At 48.3% G+C, this 25,668-nt stretch overlaps 1 protein-coding gene across 1 annotated transcript in view; it reads right to left on the bottom strand.

Moving 5' to 3' along the window:
• Positions 1-1,312: 1,312 nt before the first annotated feature.
• Positions 1,313-25,668, bottom strand: part of INTS2 (integrator complex subunit 2) — a 213,802-nt gene continuing 189,446 nt past the window's right edge. Inside the window, exon 24 of the mRNA XM_075336236.1 lies at positions 1,313-2,021. Coding sequence (XP_075192351.1) covers positions 1,849-2,021 — 173 coding nt within the window. The 3' untranslated portion in view covers positions 1,313-1,848. The remainder of the gene's footprint in view (positions 2,022-25,668) is intronic.

Here is a 25,668-nt window from a genome sequence, read left to right as displayed (position 1 = left end):
AGTAAAAACATTGCATTACTACCGCATCATAGCACATGCGGTTTTGGTTTGTGTTTTTTGTCAGGAAGTGTAGATTTGGTGCATGAATATGATGTAAAAATGTCATCGCTAAATTTGCATCTCTTGGCCTAAAAATGCAAAAAAAAAAAATAAAAGAAAAAAAATAGTTTTACACCATTTCAGTGCAGTTTTCTACCAAGAGGTGCAAATTTGGTGTTGAAATATCTGCTCTGCACCACATTTCAGCACCAAATTTAAAACCTCTTGGCAGAAAAAAAAAAGTTTTTATAGCATTTTTTTGGCCAAGGCATGCAATTTTGGTGATGAAATTTTTATATTATATTCATGCACCAAATCTGCATCTCTTGGCAAAAAAAACAAAACAAAACGCAGTTTTCTCCCAGTAGATGCAGGTGCGTTTAATGAGGTCACCAGAGATCCTCTGAGGTAAGGTTACCTGCGATCACAGATGGAGGACTCCAGCAGTGACCGCAACTAACCTGAGTGAAGTCACGGCTGATCACGCAGCTCATTCATTCTCTGGAGATCACAGAGGGCAGTCATGTTCCATGATCGCGCACTGTGAGCTTCTGATGTAGCAGAGCTGAATAGTACTGGGACCTCGTGTGGATTACGTCGGACCTACAGGGGTGTTCACTTGACAAAGGCTACACTCCTGTAGCCGAAACGCGTCGCTGTTGTGTCAGTACCTATGGAGGACATTGTCTTAACTGTTCATATGTTTATATGATCGTTTTTACTAGAAACCAAGCAGAATAAAGCATCTGGAAATTTACTGGCATATCTCTCCTTCTTGCGCTGGGCAGAACTCTTCTTTCTACAGGGGTGTTTTGGGGTTTAATAAAGTGGTGAAAGAGGGTGCTTTTTTGTCTTTTATTCCAAATAAAGGATTTTTTCAGTGTTTGTTTATATCCTTTCACTAACAGATAGTGATGGGTGGGGTCTCAGACACTGCCATTACTAATCTACGACTTAGTGACAGCTGTGGGCTGCCATTAACTTCCTTATTACCCTGAATGCCACCGTACCAGAGCAATTGGGAAGAGCCGGGTAAAGCGCCAGGCTTGTCGCATCTAATGGATGTGACAATTATGGGCAGCTGCAGGCATATATTTTTAGGCTGGACCTTCCCAGCCTCAGCATACCAGCCCCAGCTGTCGGGCTTTATCTTGGCTGTGTAAATAAAAAAAAAAAAAAAAAGCCGCATGCGGTTCCTCTGATTTTGATGCATAGCCAAGATAAGCACAGGGCTGGGGGCTGCAGCCTGTAGACATGGGCTTTATCTGTGCTGGGTATCATAGTATGAGGGGACCTTACACCACATAACTTATTTTTATACCATGATAAATGCAGACAGTGCATGTGTTTGGAAGCAGTTAGCTGACACGCTGACACTCAGTGTGGTGGTGTGTCTGACTGCAAGCAATTACAGGTGTCAGTTGGCGGGGAAAGGAGTGAATATTCAGTGAGGGTTAATTATCGGCCCTAAAAGTGAATGATCAGCCTGGAAGTAGTGTAAAGCCATGACGGATGGTCAGCAAGTAGAGCGCACCTGCTCTTATCCCCTTATCCCTTCTACCAACTTTTTTAATTGCCGCATTTTGGTCCCCTTAGAGACTTATATGGGGACGGGAATCCGGCCGGAACCGGATTTTATGAAGCACATCAGCCGATCCAGGTTATCTGCAAGTCCGCTCATCACTAGTCATAACAGCGTGCTTCAAAGTAGTTTATCACTCAGTCTTACTTTATTTTCTGCGCCCAATCTGCCTCATTACTGCCAAATTAAAGACAAAGATGAAGTAACTGACTCTAAAGAAAGAGCCTTTACACGCTAGTAACGCTCATGTTAATTATATCAATGATGGTATTTTCAACTTGATGACAAAGCTGGACATCCGGATCCAAGGCCTCCACATCCTTTACTGCAGAAAACGGAAGTGGGATAAGGTTAAATGCATCTACAAGTTCCTTTGGTTTCTCTTTAAGTTGCTGCAAACCTATTGAGAAAGAAAAAAGAAATTATGCAACATGAACAAAATAGAGCTGTAATGTATTGCAACAAACATACTGAATGAGTCACCTAATCATCCTTTGAATGTCCTAGGTGCATTTACAAAATGTCAGCCTGACCCTATGATTGCAATCTAGCTTTTGGGAAATCAGGATTTTTATTCTAATAATTTCTCATTTAACGTTTATGGTAAAACACTTTTAAATCTTTGAAAACCACTAAATAGAAGGATCTGACACCTATTAAAACCAATTCATATGGCCTTAGAATACCACATAATAGAGATTACCCAAAACAAGGATTCACAATGAGGCAATACTTGGACAAACAATGCGTTATTTGTCTAAATATGGCCTCATTGTGAATACTTGTTTTGGGTGATCTTTTACATTTTTAATTTATTGTACATGTAAAACCAAGTAAAGGTGAGCTTACATTAACCAATTTGTGGTATTAAACAATTGCCGATCAGTAAATATTCACATCGGTGGTTGTTTAGACAGGCAGACCACGCTGAATGACAGGTACTAAAAACGATCCATAATACATAGTTCAATGTGCATAGGGTGCCAATTTTCTCCGATAGAGATGGGCAAGCACTACAATGCTAAGGTGCTAGTTACTCGAGGTGAGCAGGTCAGATAATCTGAACAGGGCTCAAATTGAGTAATGAGTGTGATGGAAGTCAATGACTGGGCTGTTCAGCTCTACGCCACATACAGCCAGTGATGAGGAGAGCATTTCTTGGGGGTAAAGAGTGGATTAGGGAGTGTTTGTTGTTTTTTTTTTTTCCTTTTGATACACTGCTTTTGAAAGGTTGTTTCAACTCCAATGATGAGCAATACACAATAATGCAGTCAGACTGATGATGGGTCCTATATTAGGTATTGTTTTGTCTAACTTGCAATAGCTATTTTTCTTTTTGGAAGTGCACAAAGTATAAATTGACAATTCAAATTCTAGATACCAAATACCATTGAATAGAGCTTCAAGTGATACTATGTAGTCCAATTGGCACTGAGAAAACAAACGTTAATTTACAGTGAATATCAAAAATACCTTCAGATAAAAAAATTCGTTAGAATTAAATAAATAAAAGGGAATGATGGTGCAAATAGCATTAAAATTATTATTTTTATTCAACAATTAAAATAAATATTTTACAAATCCATATAAATATTAGGCAGGAAAAAAAAAATCATAGCACCCCATGAGGAAAGGATCGCTGAAACACGTGTCGGGGCTTTGCGGTACACTTTGGAGCTTTTACAGATCACTTAAGGTATCATTTTCCTTGCAAATTAAATAATTGTTAAAATCTTTTTACATAGGATCATTATACCATAACCTTATTTATATATGACATAGGATTTAGATACAAGTTTGTACTGTGCACTTTGTCATATATTAGGGATTGACTTTTTAAGTGATCTTGGCATTATGCACTTTATTTTCCTAGTAAAATCGCTGCTATAATTTATGGGACATTTTTTCCTGCCTAATATTTATATGGATTTGTAAAATATTTATTTTAATTGTTGAATAAAAATTATAATTTTAATGCTATTTGCACCATCATTCCCTTTATTTATTTAATTCTAACGAATTTTTTATCTGAAGGTATTTTTGATATTTAATGGTGATATTTATACGGAAATTTTGATTATTATTTAATTTACAGTGGTAGTTTGTGAACCCTTCAGAATTTTCCATATTTCTGCATACATTTGACCTAAAACTACAACAGATTTTTTTTTTTTTTTTTTACACATGTCCTAAAAGTAAAAGAGAACCAAATAAAAAGCAAATTAGAATTTTTCATTTTTTAAATGAAAAAAACAGGTTCCAATATCAGGTCTGAGTGGCACAAATATATACCCGGTTTCCCCAAAAATGAGACACTGTCATATAATTTTTTGCCCCGAAAAAAGCACTGGGTCTTATTTTCAGGGGGTGTCTCATTCTCGAGGAGACATGGTTGGGGGTAAGTTAACCCCCCACAAAAAGCAAACTCCCCCCTTCTCAGGATCCTCTGACTCTGGCGGACACTCACACATCAAAACACAGTCACACATCAGACAGCATACATGCACACATCCGATCGCATAACCTCACACACACTCACGATATCGCACATATCGGTACAATCGCGCGCCGCGCACACACTCACAACATCCGGAGATATCATGTGCTTCCGGCCATGTGATCCTCCAGCAGGTCCTGGAAGGTCACTGCACTGCACAGTATTGCCGGCGAGAAGAAAGCGATATCGCTGGATATGGTGAATGTGTGTATGCGATCTGTAGTGTGTGTATATGATCTGATGTGTGTGTGTGTATGTGATCTGATGTGTGTGTGTGTGTGTGTGTGTGTGTGTGTGAATGTGATCTGATCTGGTGTGTGTGTGTGTGTGTGTGTGTGTGTGTGTGTGTGTGTGTGTGTGTGTGTGTGTGTGTGTGTGTGTGTGTGTGTGTGTGTGTGTGTGTGTGTGTGTTCCGCTGCAGGACTATGATTCGCTTACCTGCTCCCTGTCGGTGTCTGGTGAGTATGATCGGGGGGTTTTCTCTCTGCTTTCTTCTGGCGGTGTCCGCTGTCTATAATGAAGTGTCCTGCAGTATCTTTAACTTTTTTACCGCTGCATGACACTTCATTATTGACAGCAGCTAGGTCTTATTTTCAGGGGATGTCTTATATTTAAGCCTCCCTGAAAACTCCTGCTAGGTCTTATTTTCGGGGGAGGTCTTATTTTCGGGGAAACACGGTACATTTTTGCTTTCAGTATTTAGTGTGACCCCTTGTGCATTAATAATTGCATATAAACATTTCCATAAATTGTAGATTAATCTTGCACATTAGTTTAATTAGTTTAGAAACATTTTCGCCTAAGCCTCTCAATAAAATAGCTTCAGCTCTGTTAGTGTGTTTTCTCCCATGAACAGCTCACTTCAGGTTTACAACATTCCAATAGCATTAAACAGTTTGTCCTGTCTTCTGACCAAACTCTGCAGTCATTCTATGTGACTGCTGACTTCTTACATTGGTGTTCACAGTCACGATTCTCTGGTGTTGTCAAAAGCTGGCAGTCTTGCGGTCACAAGTATGTGATTTGCATATACGCAGTCATGTGCCAACTAGATGTATGCGGCCTTGTTCAATGAACAAGCTCAGCATAACCAGTTGACATGTGGCTGGAAGTATGAAAATGTAACACCATTTGACCACTTGACCATGTGTCCTTACTAGTAACACTGGAGAATCCTGACCGCATACAGACTGCAGACTTATCAGAAAAGCGTACAACCACTTTAAAAGATCAGGTCTTTCTTTTAGCCTTTCCAAAACTTTTAAGTTGTGTACACACGTTGCAGATTTACTTAGGCCTAAGACACATGGCATGAAAATCGGACCGAGTGGAGTGCGATAAAACATCTCATTCCACTCGGACCAATATTAACCTATGTGTCAGCACCTGTTAGCGATTATTTTCTCTGCCCCAATCGGACCGAGAAAACCAATGCAGCATGCTGTGATTGTAATGCAAGAAGCTTTCTCTTACACCCATTCAACTCTATGGGGCGAGAGAAAGATCGCACTACACCGGTGTACCGCAAGTGCAGTGCGAGAATGGCAATAGCCGGCTATGGAGGAGAGAGGGAGATAAATCCCCCCCCACTCTCCTCCTCTGTGCCGGCCCGCCCCTCCTCAGCGCTGACACGTCCCCCGCAGCTGAGGTCAGATCGCATGATTGGATCTCAGTCGCAATAACACTCGGCTTCTGCAGTGCTGCCAGCGCGAGCCGAGTGTCATGCGAGGATCGCATTAGTCCCCGTGTGGCCCCGGCCTTACAGACAATCTCAATGTTCTGGTGGGGAAAATGCTGCGGCAAAAACATGCATTCTTGCCACTTTTTTGCGTGCGTTTTTTTCATTGCTTTCAATGGTGAAAACGCAGGAAAAAAAAAACACAAACAACTGACATGCTGCAGATTTTTCCTGCAAGTAAAAAAATACTGAACGTGTGCACAGCACTTCAGGATTCTTATAGACTTTGCTGGCATCACAATATCCTTGCAGATTTGTGAAAATCTGCAAGAAAAAAACATGGCAAAAACACACTGTGTGCACACAACCATAGACCACGTTCCCACAATCTGTGTTGAGTTTTTGATGCTGCAGAACTCCTGCACTTTAGTTTATGATTTTTTTTTATTGCATTTTCATGTGCCTTTTTGATGCTTTGTTGTTATGTTTTTGACTGTTCATTTTTGGTCTGTCATATTTTAAATAAAGCAGTTTTGATTTTGAATGAAACTTTCTGGTATTGACATTCGTCGGTACGGATGACATGCGTTTATGTGTTAAACTGCGTAAACGCACTTAAAATGCATGTGCATTTTTGCCTGAGGATTTTCGTATTTAATTTAAGTCTATGGGGAATACTCAGAAAAACTGACATGCTGTGGGTTGGAAAAACGCACCGCAGATCAGTTTACGCAGCGTAAAAAAGAACAGTGGAAATTAGATTTCTATGAGTCCCATCCATTTTACTTGTACTGGAAAATGTCTGAGTTTTTGCTGCAGTGAAAATACGCAGCATCAAAAACATGATAAACGCTCATCAAGGGCACACAGCCTTACATTTCTTTTGATGAACGATGTGTGCTTTTTAGTCACTGTCTTGCTACATGACCAATATTCTCTTGAGATTCAGCTCACGGACAGATGTTCTGACATTTTCTTTTAAAATTTGCTGGTAAAAATTCAGAATTCATTGTTTCATCAATATTTGATGGCAAGCTGTTGTGGTCTAGATGCAGCAAGACCGGTCACACCATGATACTACCACTACTGTGTTTAAGAAATTGGTATTAGGTTTTTATACTGTAATGCAGGGTTTTTCTTTTTTTCTAATAATAACACTTCTCATGAGACCAAAATAAGGCTTTTGGTTTAAATAGATGCACAAGCCAATGTTTCAATATCCTTCTGGCTTGTGCGGAAAACACACAGCAAACACAAAACGATGTGTTTTGGAGTGAAATGGCTTTCATGCTTATGTTCATTCTGTTTAGCATTTTTTAGTCACTATGAAACCTACGTGCATATACCTTTACCAGCCTGATGAGCATCCGCAACTTCTGTGCTGTGTCCTCAGAAATCTTCTTTCTTCATGCCAAGATGCATGTCCACAAACTTATGTTTTTAAGATCAGACTTTGATTAGAGTTGTACCTAACTATTTGTACTCGCTATACTAATAACGAGTACTATAATTCTCGCGTATTCATTCCAAATAGCATGTGCAATGCAAGTCAATAGGGAAAAAGTCGCAATGTAACGAGTATCCCAAATGCTGCACTATTCACTACTCGCACGAAAAATACGGCATTCGGGTTACTCGTTACATTGGGAGTATTCCCCCATTGAATTGCATTGCACACGCTATTCGGAATGAATACGCGAGCATTACACAGTATTCGTTACAAGTATAGCGAGTACGAATAGTTAGGTATTCGGTCAACTATAACTTTAATGGATAAAATTGGTGGTCACCCTCTCAAAACTGACTATCATCCCATTGATTGAAAACACCAGACTAATTCCAACTTCAAAATTTCTGCTAAACCTAAAGGTTTACATACTTTTGCCACTCAGAATGTGATCTTGGATCATTTTCCTCTTTAAAAAAAAAAAAATACTTCCGGATCCGGTCCTGGCTGAGGTGGAGGCATAGAGGAGAAGCTCCCGCCACCCCCTGGAAAAAGCAGTCCGACAGAAGCCCCCCCACACCAGAGATCGGGACGAGAGTGACTCAGCTGGGAAGCGGAGGTCGGCAGCAATGGACCGGTACCTGCTGAGGAGCGCCAGCGGCGGTGAGGGGCCCGGGAGAGGCGGCGACGCTGCAGACATGAGAGGAGTGGAGGAGATGAACATGGCGCCGGCGAGCCTGCCGGGGGCGGAGCCAGAGGTGCAGAGGAAAGACGCGATGGAGCTGTGTCGGAGCGGGAGAGTAATGGAGGACACGGCTGAAGAGTCAGAGGAATGCGGACCTGGAGACAGGTGGATGCAGGGGTCAGAGGAGGGCAGCTCACAGTGGGAGGATGAGGGGGAGGTGGGGGGAGAGATGAGAGAGGAAGACGCTGGCGTTATGGAGGGGGGATATGGAGGAACACGAGGGCTGGAGGAAAATGTAAACCAGTGGAGCAGAGAGAACAGAGGGGCAGAACCTCACCACAGGAGGAGCTCAATCTCTGGCACCCCTTGTAAAGGAGGCAAAAAGCAGCAAGAGCCACTGCCATCTCAATTCTATAAGACACCAGAGGGAGGCAGAGGCTCAACACAAACAAGAAGATCCAAGAAAACAGCACCACCTGCTGGCCAAAATAAGCAATTACAAGAGTTCCATGTGGATTATAAAAAATTGGCAATAGAAGTAGCATCTCACCTGTCTAAAGACATAAAAAAGAGAATTTTGTTACTTACCGTAAATTCTTTTTCTTATAGTTCCGTATTGGGAGACCCAGACCATGGGTGTTTAGCTTCTGCCTCCGGAGGACACACAAAGTACTACACTCAAAAGTGTAGCTCCTCCCTCTGAGCTTATACACCCCCTTGGTAGCCAGTCCTAGCCAGTTTAGTGCAAAAGCTGAAGGAGAATAGCCACCCACAAGTAGAACCGAGTAAGAACTGGAACAACCGGAGACTCTGTCCACGACAACAGCCGGTGATAACACACGGAACAAGAAAATTGCCAACAGGCAACAGGGAGGGTGCTGGGTCTCCCAATACGGAACTATAAGAAAAAGAATTTACGGTAAGTAACAAAATTCTCTTTTTCTTTATCGTTCCTTTGGGAGACCCAGACCATGGGACGTTCCAAAGCTGTCCCTGGGTGGGAATAAACAGAAAGAAAGGAATTTTGTTTACTTACCGTAAATTCCTTTTCTTCTAGCTCCAATTGGGAGACCCAGACAATTGTTTTTTTTTGACAATTGGGTGTATAGGCTATGCCTCCGGAGGCCGCACAAAGTATTACACTTAAAAGTGTTAAGCCCCTCCCCTTCTGCCTATACACCCCCCGTGCTCCCACGGGCTCCTCAGTTTTGGTGCAAAAGCAAGAAGGAGGAAAAGAATTAAAAACTGGTTTAAAGTAACTTCAATCCGAAGGAATATCGGAGAACTGAAACCATTCAACATGAACAACATGTGTACACAAAAAAACAGGGGCGGGCGCTGGGTCTCCCAATTGGAGCTAGAAGAAAAGGAATTTACGGTAAGTAAACAAAATTCCCTTCTTCTTTGTCGCTCCATTGGGAGACCCAGACAATTGGGACGTCCAAAAGCAGTCCCTGGGTGGGTAAAATAATACCTTGTAAGAGAGCCGTAAAACGGCCTCTTCCTACAGGTGGGCAACCGCCGCCTGAAGGACTCGTCTACCTAGGCTGGCATCCGCCGAAGCATAGGTATGCACCTGATAGTGTTTCGTGAAAGTGTGCAGGCTCGACCAGGTAGCCGCCTGACACACCTGCTGAGCCGTAGCCTGGTGCCTCAAAGCCCAGGACGCGCCCACGGCTCTGGTAGAATGGGCCTTCAGCCCTGAGGGAACCGGAAGCCCAGCCGAACGGTAGGCTTCGAGAATTGGCTCCTTGATCCACCGAGCCAAGGTTGATTTGGAAGCCTGTGACCCTTTACGCTGGCCAGCGACAAGGACAAAGAGTGCATCCGAGCGGCGCAGGGGCGCCGTACGAGAAATGTAGAGTCTGAGTGCTCTCACCAGATCTAACAAGTGCGAATCCTTTTCACATTGGTGAACTGGATGAGGACAAAAAGAAGGTAAGGAGATATCCTGATTGAGATGAAAGGGGGATACCACCTTAGGGAGAAATTCCGGAACCGGACGCAGAACCACCTTGTCCTGGTGAAAAACCAGGAAAGGGGCTTTGCATGACAGCGCTGCTAGCTCAGACACTCTCCGAAGTGATGTGACTGCTACTAGGAAGACCACTTTCTGGGAAAGGCGTGAGAGAGAAATATCCTTCATTGGCTCGAAAGGTGGCTTCTGAAGAGCCATCAGCACCCTGTTCAGATCCCAGGGTTCTAACGGCCGCTTGTAAGGAGGGACTATGTGACAAACCCCCTGCAGGAACGTGCGTACCTGTGGAAGTCTGGCTAGGCGCTTCTGGAAAAACACAGAGAGCGCTGAGACTTGTCCCTTAAGGGAGCCGAGCGACAAACCCTTTTCCAGTCCAGATTGAAGGAAGGACAGAAAAGTGGGCAAGGCAAAAGGCCAGGGAGAAAAACCCTGAGCAGAGCACCACGACAGGAAAATTTTCCACGTCCTGTGGTAGATCTTGGCGGACGTTGGTTTCCTAGCCTGTCTCATAGTGGCAATGACGTCTTGAGATAACCCTGAAGACGCTAGGATCCAGGACTCAATGGCCACACAGTCAGGTTGAGGGCCGCAGAATTCAGATGGAAAAACGGCCCTTGAGATAGCAAGTCTGGTCGGTCTGGTAGTGCCCACGGTTGGCCGACCGTGAGATGCCACAGATCTGGGTACCACGACCGCCTCGGCCAGTCTGGAGCGACGAGGATGACGCGGCGGCAGTCGGCCCTGATCTTGCGTAACACTCTGGGCAACAGTGCCAGCGGAGGAAACACATAAGGGAGCTGAAACTGCGACCAATCCTGAACTAAGGCGTCTGCCGCCAGAGCTCTGGGATCTTGAGACCGTGCCATGAACACCGGTACCTTGTTGTTGTGCCGGGACGCCATGGGGTCGACGTCCGGCACCCCCCAGCGGCAACAGATCTCCTGAAACACGTCCGGGTGAAGGGACCATTCCCCTGCGTCCATGCCCTGGCGACTGAGATAGTCTGCTTCCCAGTTTTCCACGCCTGGAATGTGAACTGCAGAGATGGTGGAGGCCGTGGCTTCCACCCACATCAAAATCCGCCGGACTTCCTGGAAGGCTTGCCGACTGCGTGTGCCGCCTTGGTGATTGATGTATGCCACCGCTGTGGAATTGTCCGACTGAATTCTGATCTGCTTGCCTTCCAGCCACTGCTGGAACGCCTTCAGGGCAAGATACACTGCCCGTATTTCCAGAACATTGATCTGCAGCGAGGACTCTTGCTGGGTCCACGTACCCTGAGCCCTGTGGTGGAGAAAAACCGCTCCCCACCCTGACAGACTCGCGTCCGTCGTGACCACCTCCCAGGATGGGGGTAGGAAGGATTTCCCCTTCGATAATGAAGTGGGAAGAAGCCACCACCGAAGGGAAGCTTTGGTCGCCTGAGAGAGGGAGACGTTCCTGTCGAGGGACGTCGGCTTCCTGTCCCATTTGCGTAGGATGTCCCATTGAAGTGGACGCAGGTGAAACTGCGCGAACGGAACTGCCTCCATTGCTGCCACCATCTTCCCCAGGAAGTGCATGAGGCGCCTCAAGGGGTGTGACTGGCCTTGAAGGAGAGATTGTACCCCTGTCTGTAGTGACCGCTGCTTGATCAGTGGAAGCTTCACTATCGCTGAGAGGGTATGAAACTCCATGCCAAGGTACGTCAGCGATTGGGCCGGTGTCAGATTTGACTTTGGAAAATTGATGATCCACCCGAAACTCTGGAGAGTCTCCAGGGTAGCGTCGAGGCTGTGTTGGCATGCCTCTAGAGAGGGTGCCTTGATCAACAGATCGTCCAAGTACGGGATCACCGAGTGACCCTGAGAGTGGAGGACCGCTACTACAGTAGCCATCACCTTGGTGAAAACCCGTGGGGCTGTTGCCAGGCCGAACGGCAGTGCCACGAACTGCAGGTGTTCGTTTTCTATGGCGAAGCGCAAAAAGCGCTGGTGCTCTGGAGCAATCGGTACGTGGAGATATGCATCCTTGATATCGATCGATGCAAGGAAATCTCCTTGGGACATTGAGGCGATGACGGAGCGGAGGGATTCCATCCGGAACCGCCTGGTCTTTACGTGTTTGTTGAGAAGTTTCAGGTCCAGGACAGGACGGAAAGACCCGTCCTTCTTTGGGACCACAATCAAGTTGGAGTAAAAACCGTGACCCTGTTGCTGAATAGGAACAGGGACCACCACTCCTTCTGCCTTCAGAGTGCCCAGCGCCTGCAGAAGAGCCTCGGCTCGCTCGGGAGGCGGGGATGACCTGAAGAATCGAGTCGGGGGAAGAGATGTGAACTCTATCTTGTAACCGTGAGACAGAATGTCTCTCACCCAACGGTCTTTTACCCGTGGCAGCCAGGTGTCGCAAAAGCGGGAGAGCCTGCCACCGACCGAAGATGCGGAGTGGGGAGGCCGAAAGTCATGAGGAAGCCGCTTTGGTAGCGGCACCTCCGGTGGCCTTTTTAGGACGTGACTTAGACCGCCATGCATCAGAGTTCCTTTGATCTTTCTGAGGCCTTGTGGACGAGGAGAATTGGGACCTGCCCGCGCCCCGAAAGGACCGAAAACTCGACTGCCCCCTCCTCTGTTGGGGTATTTTCGGTTTGGGCTGGGGTAAGGATGTATCCGTTCCCTTGGATTGTTTGATGATTTCATCCAAACGCTCGCCAAACAATCGGTTGGCAGAAATTGGCAAACTGGTTAAGCGCTTTTTGGAAACAGAATCTGCCTTCCATTCCCGTAGCCACAAGGCCCTGCGGAGTACCACCGAATTGGCGGCTGCAACCGCCGTACGGCTCGCAGAGTCCAGAACAGCATTAATAGCGTAAGACGCAAATGCCGAAGTCTGTGTGGTTATGGACGCCACCTGTGGCGCGGACGTGCGTGTGGCTGCGTCGATTTGCGCTTGACCTGCTGAGATAGCTTGCAGCGCCCATACGGCTGCGAATGCTGGGGCAAAAGAAGCGCCGATAGCTTCATAGATGGATTTCAACCAGAGCTCCATCTGCCTGTCCGTGGCATCTTTGAGTGAAGCCCCGCCTTCCACTGCAAGTATGGATCTAGCTGCCAGTCTGGAGATTGGAGGATCCACTTTGGGACACTGAGCCCAACTTTTGACCACGTCAGGGGGAAAGGGATAACGTGTATCCTTAAGGCGCTTAGAAAAACGCTTATCTGGACAAGCATGGTGATTCTGGACTGCCTCTCTGAAATCAGAGTGGTCCAGAAACATACTCGGTGTACGCTTGGGAAACCTGAAACGGAATTTCTCCTGCTGTGAAGCTGACTCCTCCACCGGAGGAGCTGAGGGAGAAATATCCAACATACGATTGATGGACGCAATAAGGTCGTTCACTATGGCGTCCCCGTCCGGAGTATCAAGATTGAGAGCGGCCTCAGGATCAGAATCCTGATCAGCTGTCTCCGCATCATCAACTAGAGATTCCCCCCGCTGAGACCCTGAACAATATGAGGATGTCAAGGGAATTGTCAAGCGAGCTCGCTTAGTCGGTCTGGGGCCGGGGTCTGTGTCAGAACCCTCAGCCTGGGATCCATGAGACACCCCAGGAGGACATTGTTGGTCCAACTGAGGTGGGCCAGGGGACAAAGATTCAACAGAGTCCCTGTGCTGAGATACCGGCCTGGACTGCAAGGCTTCTAGTATCTTAGCCATAGTCTCAGAGAGTTTTGCAAACTCTGTCCCCGTCACCTGAACAGTGTCAGCAGGTGGCTCCCCCTGGGCCCCCCTTAGCAGAGGCTCTAGCTGAGTAAGTGCCACAGGGGCCGAACAGTGCACACAATGAGGGTCAGTGGAACCTGCCGGTAGCGGGGTCATACATGCGGCGCAGGCAGCATAATAAGCCTGTGTTTTGGCACCCCTGCCTTTCGTGGGCGCCATGCTATTATCTTCCCTGAGTAACACAATAGGGTATATAGCCAGAAACCAACTGTGCACCATACAGTGTAAAATATGTATACCATAAACATATAATGTTACACTACTGCACAATGGGGCTAGCACCACAGGTGCTGCTTACCACCCGCTTAAAGTGGTTGTGAGGCCACCAGAGTCCCTGCCTGAGTCTCCCAGACTTTGTCCCCCTCTGTAGCGTCCAAGGAGCTGACAGGAATGGCTGCCGGCGTCCTGAGGAGAGGTGGGAGCCGTGGGCGTGGCTCAGAAAGTGCGGGAGCTGGTGCCTGCACTCTGCACAGTGAGGGGAGTGGAGTATGCAAAGCATGCTCCAGCCCTCAGTGCTGCTCGTTCTGTGCAGCGTCCCGCCCTTCCCCTGCCTGTCAGGGCTGTGGGCGGGAGGAAAGGAAACTAGGCCGCAAAAAGCCGGGGACTCTAGTAATAAACGCGGCCGACGTAAAAGCGCGGCCGGCGCGAAAGTCCCCGGCGCACTACAAGTCCCAGCCGCGCCGCAGTGTTTCCCTGGCAGCGGCGGTTAGTGCGGCAGTCCCTATACATAAACACACTCAGCAGCGCTGAGTGTGTAATGGCACATATTAACCCGGTCAGCGCCGCGGTCCCCGGTGCACTAGCACACCCAGCAATGCTGGAGTGTTGCTGTGCGCGGTCCCCACGGGGACACAGAGTACCTCCAAGTAGCAGGGCCATGTCCCTGAACGATACCCGGCTCCTATCCAGCAGGCTCCACAGGAGTTGTGGATGAAGCGCAGTCTCAGTGCCTGGAGACCGATAGGATCCCACTTCACCAGAGCCCTGAGGGGGATGGGGAAGGAAAGCAGCATGTGGGCTCCAGCCTCCGTACCCGCAATGGATACCTCAACCTTAACTACACCGCCGACAAGAGTGGGGTGAGAAGGGAGCATGCTGGGGGCCCTATATGGGCCCACTTTTCTTCCATCCGATATAGTCAGCAGCTGCTGCTGACCAATCTGTGGAGCTGTGCGTGCGTGTCTGACCTCCTTCGCACAAAGCAAAAAACTGAGGAGCCCGTGGGAGCACGGGGGGTGTATAGGCAGAAGGAGAGGGGCTTAACACTTTTGAGTGTAATACTTTGTGCGGCCTCCGGAGGCATAGCCTATACACCCAATTGTCAAAAAAAACAATTGTCTGGGTCTCCCCAATGGAGCGACAAAGAAAAACTAAGAAGTAGGCGGAGCCTAACTTCACAAGTGGGCGACAGCCGCCTGAAGGATGCGTCTGCCCAAGCTCGCATCTGCCGAAGCATGAGCATGCACTTGGTAGTGCTTCGAAAAGGTATGCAGGCTAGTCCAAGTGGCAGCCTGACAGACTTGTTGAGCCGTAGCCTGGTGCCTAAAAGCCCAAGAGGCACCGACAGCTCTGGTCGAGTGTGCTTTGATCCCCGGCGGGGGAGGCACCTGAGTACTCTGGTAGGCGTCCGAAATGGTCGATCTAATCCAACGGGCCAAGGTCGGCTTAGAAGCAGAGAGACCCTTGCGCCGCCCTGTGGTTAGCACAAAAAGAGAGGTGCACCGCCTAAGCGCAGCGGTGCGAGACACATAGATCCGGAGAGCACGCACCAGATTTAGAGTATGCAGCGCTTTCTCAAAGCGATGAACAGGGGCCGGACAGAAGGAAGGCAAGGAAATATCCTGGTTAAGGTGGAAGGGAGAGACCACCTTAGGAAGAAAGTCCGGGGTCGGACGGAGAACTACCTTGTCTTGGTGAAAAACCAAAAAAGGTGACTCCGAGGAGAGCGCAGCCAAATCAGAGACTCTCCTGAGAGAAGTTATGGCAACTAGAAAGGCCACCTTTTGAGAAAGACGATACAAAGAAACCTCCCTAAGGGGCTCAAAAGGGGGTTTCTGCAATACCGTGAGGACCAAGTTAAGGTCCAGGGATCCAAGGGCCGCCGATAAGGCGGAATGATTTGAGACGCACCTTGCATGAAGGTGCGGACCTGAGCCAGCCGGGCGAGACGCCGCTGGAACAGCACTGATAGAGCTGAGACTTGTCCCTTGAGAGAGTTGAGGGACAGTCCTAGCTGCAGACCGGACTGTAAAAAAGACAGAAGGGTCGGCAACGAGAATGGCCAAGGAGAATGGCCGGAAGAGCGACACCAGGACAGGAAAATTTCCAAGTCCTGTGATAGATCTTGACGGAGGAAGACTTACGGGCCCGAGTCATAGTGGAGATGACTTCAGGAGGAATACCAGAAGCCGTCAAAATCCAGGACTCAAGAGCCACGCCGTCAATTTGAGTGCCGCAGAATTCGGGCGGAAAAACGGACCTTGCGAGAGCAGGTCTGGACGGTCCGGAAGATGCCACGGCATCTCCACGGACAGTTGGAGCAGGTCCGGATACCAAGCTCGCCTGGGCCAGTCCAGTGCAATGAGGATGACTCGACGGCCCTCCATTCTGATCTTGCGCAGGACTCTGGGCAAGAGAGCTAGAGGGGAAAACACGTAGGACAGACGAAACTGGGACCAGTCTTGAACCAGAGCGTCCGCGGCGAAGGCCTGAGGATCGTGGGAGCGAGCCACGTAAACCGGAACCTTGTTGTTGTGACGGGATGCCATTAGGTCCACGTCCGGAGTGCCCCACTTGCGGCAGATTGACTGAAACACTGCCGGGTGCAGGGACCACTCGCCACCGTCCACGGATTGACGGCTGAGATAATCTGTCTCCCAGTTTTCTACGCCAGGGATGTGGACTGCGGATATGGTGGACTTGGAGTCCTCCGCCCATTGAAGAATGCGTTGGACCTCCAACATTGCCAGGCGGCTGCGTGTCCCGCCTTGGTGATTGATGTAGGCAACCGCTGTCGCGTTGTCTGACTGGACTCGAATGTGCCTGCCCGCCAACAGGTGGTGAAAGGCTAGGAGAGCTAGAAGCACAGCTCTGGTTTCCAGCATATTGATTGAAAGGGCTGACTCGGACGGAGTCCAAGTGCCCTGTGCTCTGTGGTGGAGATGTACCGCTCCCCAGCCGGATAGGCTGGCATCCGTGGTGAGAATCACCCAGGACGGAGTCAGGAAGGAGCGCCCTTGGGACAGGGAGAGTGGTCGAAGCCACCACTGAAGAGAGCTCCTGGTCCGTGGCGACAGAGCCACTAACCTCTGTAAGGAGGAAGGCCGCTTGTCCCAACAGCGGAGAATGTCCAGCTTCAGAGGACGCAGATGGAACTGGGCAAAGGGAACCTCCTCCATGGAGGCCACCATTTGACCCAGCACCTGCATCAGACGCCTGAGGGTATAACGGCGGGGCCTCAGGAGAGAGCGCACCACCAACCGGAGTGACAGCTGTTTGTCTAAGGGCAACTTCACAAGTGCCGGCAAAGTCTCGAACTGCATCCCTAGGTACGTGAGACTCTGGGTCGGAGTCAAAGTGGATTTGGGAAGATTGACAATCCACCCGAATTGGGCTAGGGTGGCGAGAGTGAGCGAAACACTCCGCTGACAGTCTGCGCTGGATGGACCCTTGACCAGAAGGTCATCCAGATAAGGAAGCACTGCTAACCCCTGGGGGTGCAGGACCGCAATTACTGCCGCCATGACCTCGGTGAAAACCCGAGGGGCCGTGGCTAACCCGAAGGGGAGAGCCACGAATTGGAATTGATCCTCTCCCATCGCAAAACGTAACCAACGCTGATGTGACACTGCGATTGACACATGTAGATAGGCATCTCTGATGTCGATGAACGCCAGGAACTCCCCTTGGGTCATAAAGGCAATGACTGATCGCAGAGACTCCATGCAAAAATGCCGCACCCGGACATGCTTGTTGAGAAGCTTGAGATCCAGGATGGGCCGGAAGGTACCATCCTTTTTTGGAACTAGGAAGAGATTTGAGTAAAAACCTCTGAACCGTTCCTGAGCGGGAACTGGGACAATCACTCCGTTTGCCTGCAAGGACGCCACGGCCTGCGAGAAGGCGGCGGCCTTGGAGCAGGGGGGAGTTGAGAGAAAAAATCTGTTTGGAGGGCTGGAAGAGAATTCTATCCTGTAGCCGTGAGATATGATGTCTCTCACCCACTGATCGGAGACTTGCTTTATCCAAGCGTCGCCAAAGTGGGAGAGCCTGCCACCGACTAAGGACGTGGCTGGAGCAGGCCGAGAGTCATGAGGAAGCTGCCTTAGTGGCAGAACCTCCTGCGGTCTTCTGCGGACGCGCTTTTGGGCGCCAGTTGGATTTCTGATCCTTGGCTGAGTTAGCGGACGAGGCGGAAGGCTTAGAGGATGACCAGTTGGAGGAACGAAAGGAACGAAACCTCGATTGATTCCTACCCTGGGCGAGTTTCCTGGTCTTAATTTGTGGCATGGAAGTACTCTTCCCGCCAGTAGCTTCTTTAATGATTTCATCCAGCTGTTCACCAAACAGCTGTGAACCAGCAAAAGGGAGCCCAGCAAGAAACTTCTTGGAAGAAGCATCTGCCTTCCACTCTCGAAGCCACAAAATCCTGCGGATAACAAGAGAATTAGCTGAAGCCACCGCAGTGCGGTGAGCAGACTCTAGCATGGCAGACATGGCATAGGATGAAAAAGCTGAAGCCTGAGCAGTTAAGGTAACCATCTCAGGCATAGATTCCTTGGTGAGGGAATGCATCTCCTCTAGAGAAGCAGAGATGGCTTTGAGAGCCCACACTGCTGCAAAAGTCGGGGAAAACGCGGCCCCCGCAGCTTCATACACAGATTTGGCCAGAAGGTCAATCTGACGGTCAGTGGAATCCTTAAGTGAGGTGCCGTCAGCCACCAACACAACGGTCCGGGCTGAGAGCCTAGACACCGGAGGGTCTACCTTTGGGGAGTGAGACCACTCCTTGACCACCTCAGGTGGAAATGGAAACCGGTCATCAGAACCACGCTTTGGAAAGCGTTTGTCAGGGCAGGCCCTGGGTTTGGTCACAGCGGTCTGAAAACTGGAGTGGTTAAAGAACACACTCTTCACTCTCTTAGGCGAGGTAAACTGATGTTTTTCTGCCAAAGAGAGTTGCTCCTCTGACACTGGCGGATTGAGATCCAGCACAGAATTAATAGAAGCAATCAAATCACTAAGATCTGAGTCACCCTCAGAGAAATTGATGGGATACATAGCCTCCGAGCCCCCAGTGAGGGCATCCTCCTCATCTTGAGAGTCAGCTCTTGAGACAGAGCCGTGGGATGGGGAGGGGGAGGAAACCCTGCGCCTTCTCTTAGAAGGACGGGGTCTGGGATCAGATGATGAATCCTCCGTGAGCTCCGATGGACGGAGGTCGGAGGATAGGAGTCCTCTGTCAAGAGTATTAGAGGCACCCTGTGAGGGGGGCTGATGCATATTCATCAAAGTCCTGGACAAAAGCCCCATGGACTCAGCAAATGACTGGGATATGGACCTAGAAAAGGACTCTATCTAGGCCGGGGGTTCAATCACAGGTGCAGCAGCAGCCTGAGAGACCACTGGGGGTGAGACTCCAGGCTGTGGCACTGCCAAGTTAGAGCAGACATCACAATGTGGATAGGTGCTCGGCTCAGGCAGCAGGAGCTTACATGCAGTGCATGCAGAATAAAGCTTTTGCTGCTGGAGTGGGGGCTTTGCAGAGAATGAACCCCAGGGTGAATATACAGAGGTCCACAACCGGAGACCGGCTGTGGCTTACCAGACCGCTGAGCGCGGTGTTGTGTGCCCTCCAGATCCCGAAGCCCGGTCCCCCAGTCGCAGCACCTCAGCAGAGATGCAGAATGCAGGATGTCCCAGAGCAGAGTGAACTCTGCCTGAGAAGAGGGCGTTCCTAACTTCCTATAAAAGAGCGGGAACTGGAGGGCTATAGAGACCTGCAGGGAAGGAGGGACGCCACAGCAGTGGGGAGTGTCCCTCCCCTGTGTAGAACGGCCGCCGGGAGTAGCCGAACCTGTCCCTCTGCATGAGTGACATGCGAGGGCAGGAAAATGAAACTAGGCCTCCGGCGAAGCCGGGGCCTAAATTTAAGCGGCGAGGCCGACAAGCAGGCACCATTGGCGCGGTTCTCAGGCAAAAGCTAGAGAACCCGCCGGAAAACTTATCACAATCACATACAGCATATACTCTCCCCTTACAATAAAGAACCGGGACCCCCAACATAAACGTCTCAGGTATTTAGCTGCTGAGACGCAGGGCCATGTCCCTGGGGATGAGTGCTCCGGGCCAGCAGAATCCTCAAGGGGCTGTGGATGGAGACCGGACTCCTGCCAGGCATGGAGACCGTGCTGGCTCCCACTTCAAGCCAGAGCCCAGAAGGGATGGTGAAGGAGCGCGGCATGTAAGGCTGCAGCCTTGTAAATCAACCTTAACAACACCGCCGACACAGTGGGGTGAGAAGGGACATGCCGGGAGTCCAGACATGGACCCGCTTTTCTTCAAACTCTTTCCAAAAGTCAAACAAATCAGATGAGAATGCATGTGTGGATGTATGACCTCCTGAACACAAAGCGATAAACTGGCTAGGACTGGCTACCAGGGGGTGTATAAGCTCAGAGGGAGGAGCTACACTTTTAAGTGTAGTACTTTGTGTCCTCCGGAGGCAGAAGCTAAACACCCATGGTCTGGGTCTCCCAAAGGAACGATAAAGAAAATAGCCATTGAGGCAGCCGTACAAACATCACTAGCCGCCATGCAGAAACAATTGACTGACCATTCAAATAGACTTACAGAAAGAGCAGAGAATCTCTAATTCTGAGGAGGCAAACTTGACCATGCAAGAACAGATAGCAACTCTTATAAAATCTAATGAATACCTGAAAGACAAGGCAGAGGACCTAGAAAACAGATTGAGACGAAACAATCTTCGCATTGTGGGGCTGCCAGAATCGGTAACACTGGGACAGCTAGACAGCATTTGTGAGGCGGAACTATCACAGGCGTTGGGTATAAAAGCGAAATTTAGAGTGGAAAGGGCCCACAGAGTGGGACCATTGAGACAGCAAGAGGCAAACAAAGGAGGACAAAATTCAAGCAATAAACCCCCTCCAAGAGCCAGACAGGTGATAGTCAAATACCTCGACTACAAGCACAAAGAAGAAATTCTGAAAGCTTTTAGAGAACGAAAACGGCCTTTACAATACCAAGGAAATAGACTGCTGATCTTTGGGGACTATTCTGTTGATGTGTCCAAACGGAGGAAGGAATTCAGCAAACTGTGCACATTTCTGTACAATAAAAGAGTAAAATGCCAACTACTTTACCCGGCAATATTAAAGGTCAGGAACTCCAATGGTTCGTTCTCATACTACAAAGACCACAAGGAAGCGGAAAATATCCTCATGTCAGAACATAACGGGAGCCGGACGGAGGGACAGGAGAGGAGACCTAATGGAGGAGGAAACTACAGAAAAGGTTCCCCTACAGGTTCGGGAGGAGAAGGTGGTCAACGCGGCAGGCAAACACAACCCGAGACCAGCGGAGAAGGGACTCGCAGCCCAGTCCAACAGCCTAGCCCTGGGACGGGCTCTAGGGAGCAGCGTTCTTGAGAGCCACCGAGACACATGATGACTCTTGAATTGACCTCTACTGGTCCTTATCTACTCCCCTTGATTAAAGAAGGTGGCCGAGCCGAGAGGGATGAGCCAGCGTGAAGGGGACAGCCCCCCCCTTTTTTTTTTTTTCTCTTCTTCCTCTTTTTCCTTCCCTCCCCTGCCTTCTCCCTTCTCTCTTCTGTGTTGTCTCTGGTGTGTTCTCTCTTCTCTCCTCTCTCTTTTCTCCTCGATGTTTCTCTTCTCTCTCTTTTCTGCTCTTCCCGGCTCTCCTTCTCTTTCCCTCTTCTCGGCTCTGCTCTTCGTCTCTCTCTTCTTTTCTCTGCTCTCTTTCTTTCTCTCTCTCGCTTCTCGGCTGTGTTCTTCTCTCTCTCTCTGCTCAGCTCTTCTCTCTCTTTTTCTCTGCTCTTCTCTTCTTCTCTCTCTGTGGTTTGCTTTACAGATTCAAATACAGTGGATACGACCAGGTTGGCAGGAAGGTCCCACAAAACCAGGACGAATCCAGTAGATGAACTCTCTTTAAGGTCCTACTACTTATAACATAATGTTTTAATCCTTGAATATTACTTAAGGCCGTTGTGTTTTACGCGGGGGATAGAGCATAGAACTTGTCTATCAGGGGGGTGACTAGGGAGATTCATATTTTTGCCAGGAAGAAGGGAAGTCACTAGCATGGCAAAAAGTGCCGAAAGTCCCTTTAAGAGTTTTCATACAAGTTGGGGAAAAGAAATGCCATTCTGGCGGAATCACATGTGAAGGCAATAATGTTAATCGTGTCTCTCCTACAGTCGGGGACCTGAAGGGCGGTATTGACAAGAGCAAATTATCTAGACAAACATGGTGCAACTAACAACGTGGAATGTTAAGGGCCTAAGATCACCTAACAAACGAGCAATGATAGTAAGGGTGCCTTCACACTTTAGCGATGCAGCAGCGATCCGACCAGCTATCTGACCTGGTCAGGATCGCTGCTGCATCGCTACATGGTCGCTGGTGAGCTGTCAAACAGGCAGATCTCACCAGCGACCAGTGACCAGCCCCCAGCCAGCAGCGACGTGCAAGCGACGCTGCGCTTGCACGGAGCCGGCGTCTGGAAGCTGCGGACACTGGTAAGGTAAACATCGGGTATGGTTACTCGATGTTTACATTAGTTACCAGCGCACACCGCTTAGCTTTGCTCTCCTAGCTACAGTACACATCGGGTTAATTAACCCGATGTGTAATGCAGCTACATGTGCAGAGAGCAGGGAGCCGCGCACACTGTTTAGCGCTGGCTCCTTGCTCTCCTAGCTACAGTACACATCGGGTTAATTAACCCGATGTGTAATGCAGCTACATGTGCAGAGAGCCGGAGCCGGCAGCACAGGCAGCGTGAGAGCTGCGGAGGCTGGTAACTAAGGTAAATATCGGGTAACCACCTTGGTTACCCGATGTTTATCTTGGATACAGCTTACTGCAGCTGCCAGACGCCGGCTCCTGCTCCCCTGCTCGCTTCATTTGTCGCTCTCTCGCTGTCACACACAGCGATCTGTGTGTCACAGTGGGAGAGCGCCTTTGAAGAAAACGAACCAGGGCTGTGTGTAACGAGCAGCGATCTCGCAGCAAGGGCCAGATCGCTGCTCAGTGTCACACACAGCGAGATCGCTAATGAGGTCACTGCTGCGTCACAAAAAGCGTGACTCAGCAGCGATCTCGGCAGCGAGCTCGCTGTGTGTGAAGCACCCCTAAGACACTTGAAAAGATTAAAAACAGATATTGCTCTACTACAAGAAACCCACTTGGGGACGGAAGATTTCTTTCGCATGAAAAAATATTGGGTGGGTTCAGTATATGGGGCAGCAGCACAAGGAAGGAAGGCGGGCACAATGATTTTGATAAACAAACAGCTTAGACATGAAGTAGTGGCTCAGGAAGCGGATGACCAGGGAAGATGGCAACATTTAATAATCAATAGCCCAGCGGGAACACTCAGCATATATAATATCTATGGTCCAAACTCGAAGCAGAATCAGTTTCATGACACCATAAAAGCCATAATCCTCTCGGACAAGGAACCTAACATCATAGTGGCGGGGGACTTCAATGCAGTGCCAGACTTGGCGGAGGATAGAAGCAAGGGAGAGGGTGAGTCAGGATCCGGGGATAAAGGTTCAGTCCACAGAGATGTCTCACTGGAGGATGTAGGCTTAAAAGACATCTGGAGACTAAATCACCCGCACGATAGAGAGTATACGCACTTCTCTCACCTGCACAAGTTCCAGGGCTGTGGAGTCGGAGTCGTGGAGTCTGAGTCGGAGCTCATTTTGGTGGAGTCGGAGTCGGAGTTGGAGTCGGTATAAAATGCACCGACTCCGACTCCTAAAATATATAATAAATTGGGGACAGGAGTGCAATGCAGAATGTGCTGAATATTTTACTAAATAATAACATTTAGTATAATGCTTATATTTAAGTGAAAAATTTATTGTAGTATAATGTGAACATCAGACATTTAATTGTTTTTATGATACAATAATCAAGATATTTGGATAGAACATAAAATATTTATTGGATACAACTTTAGAACACAAAAAACTAATAAATTGTAAATATGTAATATTATATATATATACACAGTGTATATACACACACAAGATATATATGTAATCTACTGTATATTACATAGTGTATTACATATTTACAATTTATTACAGTTTTTTGTGTTCTAAAGTTGTATCCAATAAATATATTTTATGTTCTATCCAAATATCTTGATTATTGTATCATAAAAATTATTAAATGTCTAATGTTCACATACACATATTCATGTACTACAATAAATTTTTCACCTAACTATAAGCAATATATGTAGGAGTCGGAGTCGGAGCCGGAGTCGGAGTCGGAGCCGGAGTCGGAGTCGGTGCAAGAGAATTTGAGGAGTCGGAGTCGGAGTCGAAGGTTTGGCTTACCGACTCCACAGCCCTGTGCACAACAGTTGGTCTCGTATAGACCAGATTTGGTTGTCTATGGAACTTGCGAATGGTGTGCAAAACTGCACGATTGAGAGTATGGTGATCTCAGATCATAGCCCGGTGAGAGTGGACCTTAGAGAGAAATTCAAAAGAGGATCAGACATTATTTGGAGATTCCCGTCGTTTCTCCTTAGACAGGACAATTTTCACAAGATAATAAAAGAATGGTGGGAGGAGTTCTCAGAGGATAACAAGGACCACAGGGTGACCCCAATATTATTTTGGGAAACTGCGAAAGCGGTCTTGAGAGGACGCTTGGTGGGGTATGCGGCCATGGTCAAACAGAAGACGAATGTGAACTACAACTTCCACAGCGAGGCAGTGCGACTAGCGTATACTAATTATCTGACAGACAGGTCTAGCATGGCAAAAGACAGGTGGCTGGCAGCCAAGAGAGATTTTGACGAGTGGGCAAAAAAAAAGGAACAACTATTTTGGTCACATAAAGAGGCGGATCTTCATAGATTTGGTAATAAGGCGGGGAGGATGTTGGAAAATTTAGCAAGGGGTAACAGAAAAATGACGGTAATCTCTACATTGAAATCAAAAGGTGGGGGGGTGACTTCGGATCCCAAGGAAATTAATAAGGTGCTGGGAGAATATTACAGAAAGTTGTACGGGCCAGGACAGAACGACATGACTGACGAGTCGGAGTGGTTACGACAAGCCCAATTATCTAGCTTAACAGAGGAGAAACTGGAAGTCTTAAACGCAGACATTACAGAGGAGGAGGTTTCAAAAACATATGGGGAACTTAGCACTAACAAGGCACCAGGGCCCGATGGTTTCAATAGCGAATTCTATAAAGCTCTCAAGGATCAGATTTCACCGGATTTAACTTTAGTCTTTAATGCGATTCTGGGAGGAACAGAAATCCCTAAAATTGCCAATATAGCATACATTAAATTAATACCTAAAAGGGAACCAAAGACCTGGACGACCCCTCGAGCTATAGACCCATTTCGCTCATCAACCAGGACTTAAAAATAATGTCTAAAATTATGGCTGACAGATTGGCCACAGTCTTACCTAGGTTAATTTCAGAACACCAGGTAGGGTTTATAAAAGGGAGAAATGCAGTGACCAACATTAGGAAGACGATTTTAGTGGTTGATGCGGTTAGATTGGGGCGTACGGAGGGAAGGGCAAGCCCTGCATTAGTCACACTCGACGCTGAGAAAGCGTTCAATAATGTTAACTGGAGCTGGTTGGACAAGGTGATGGAGGCCGCAGGGATCTTAGGTAGGATGAGACTCTACATTAACAATTTATATGCCAACTCGGGAGCAAGGATCCACACCCCGGGATTTTTGTCT

The sequence above is a fragment of the Anomaloglossus baeobatrachus genome, chromosome 2 (assembly GCF_048569485.1).
Source record: "Anomaloglossus baeobatrachus isolate aAnoBae1 chromosome 2, aAnoBae1.hap1, whole genome shotgun sequence".
Taxonomy (NCBI): Eukaryota; Metazoa; Chordata; class Amphibia; order Anura; family Aromobatidae; genus Anomaloglossus; species Anomaloglossus baeobatrachus.
The sequence above is the reverse complement of the archived record's forward strand: the minus strand, read 5'-3'. Positions and strand labels throughout refer to the sequence as shown.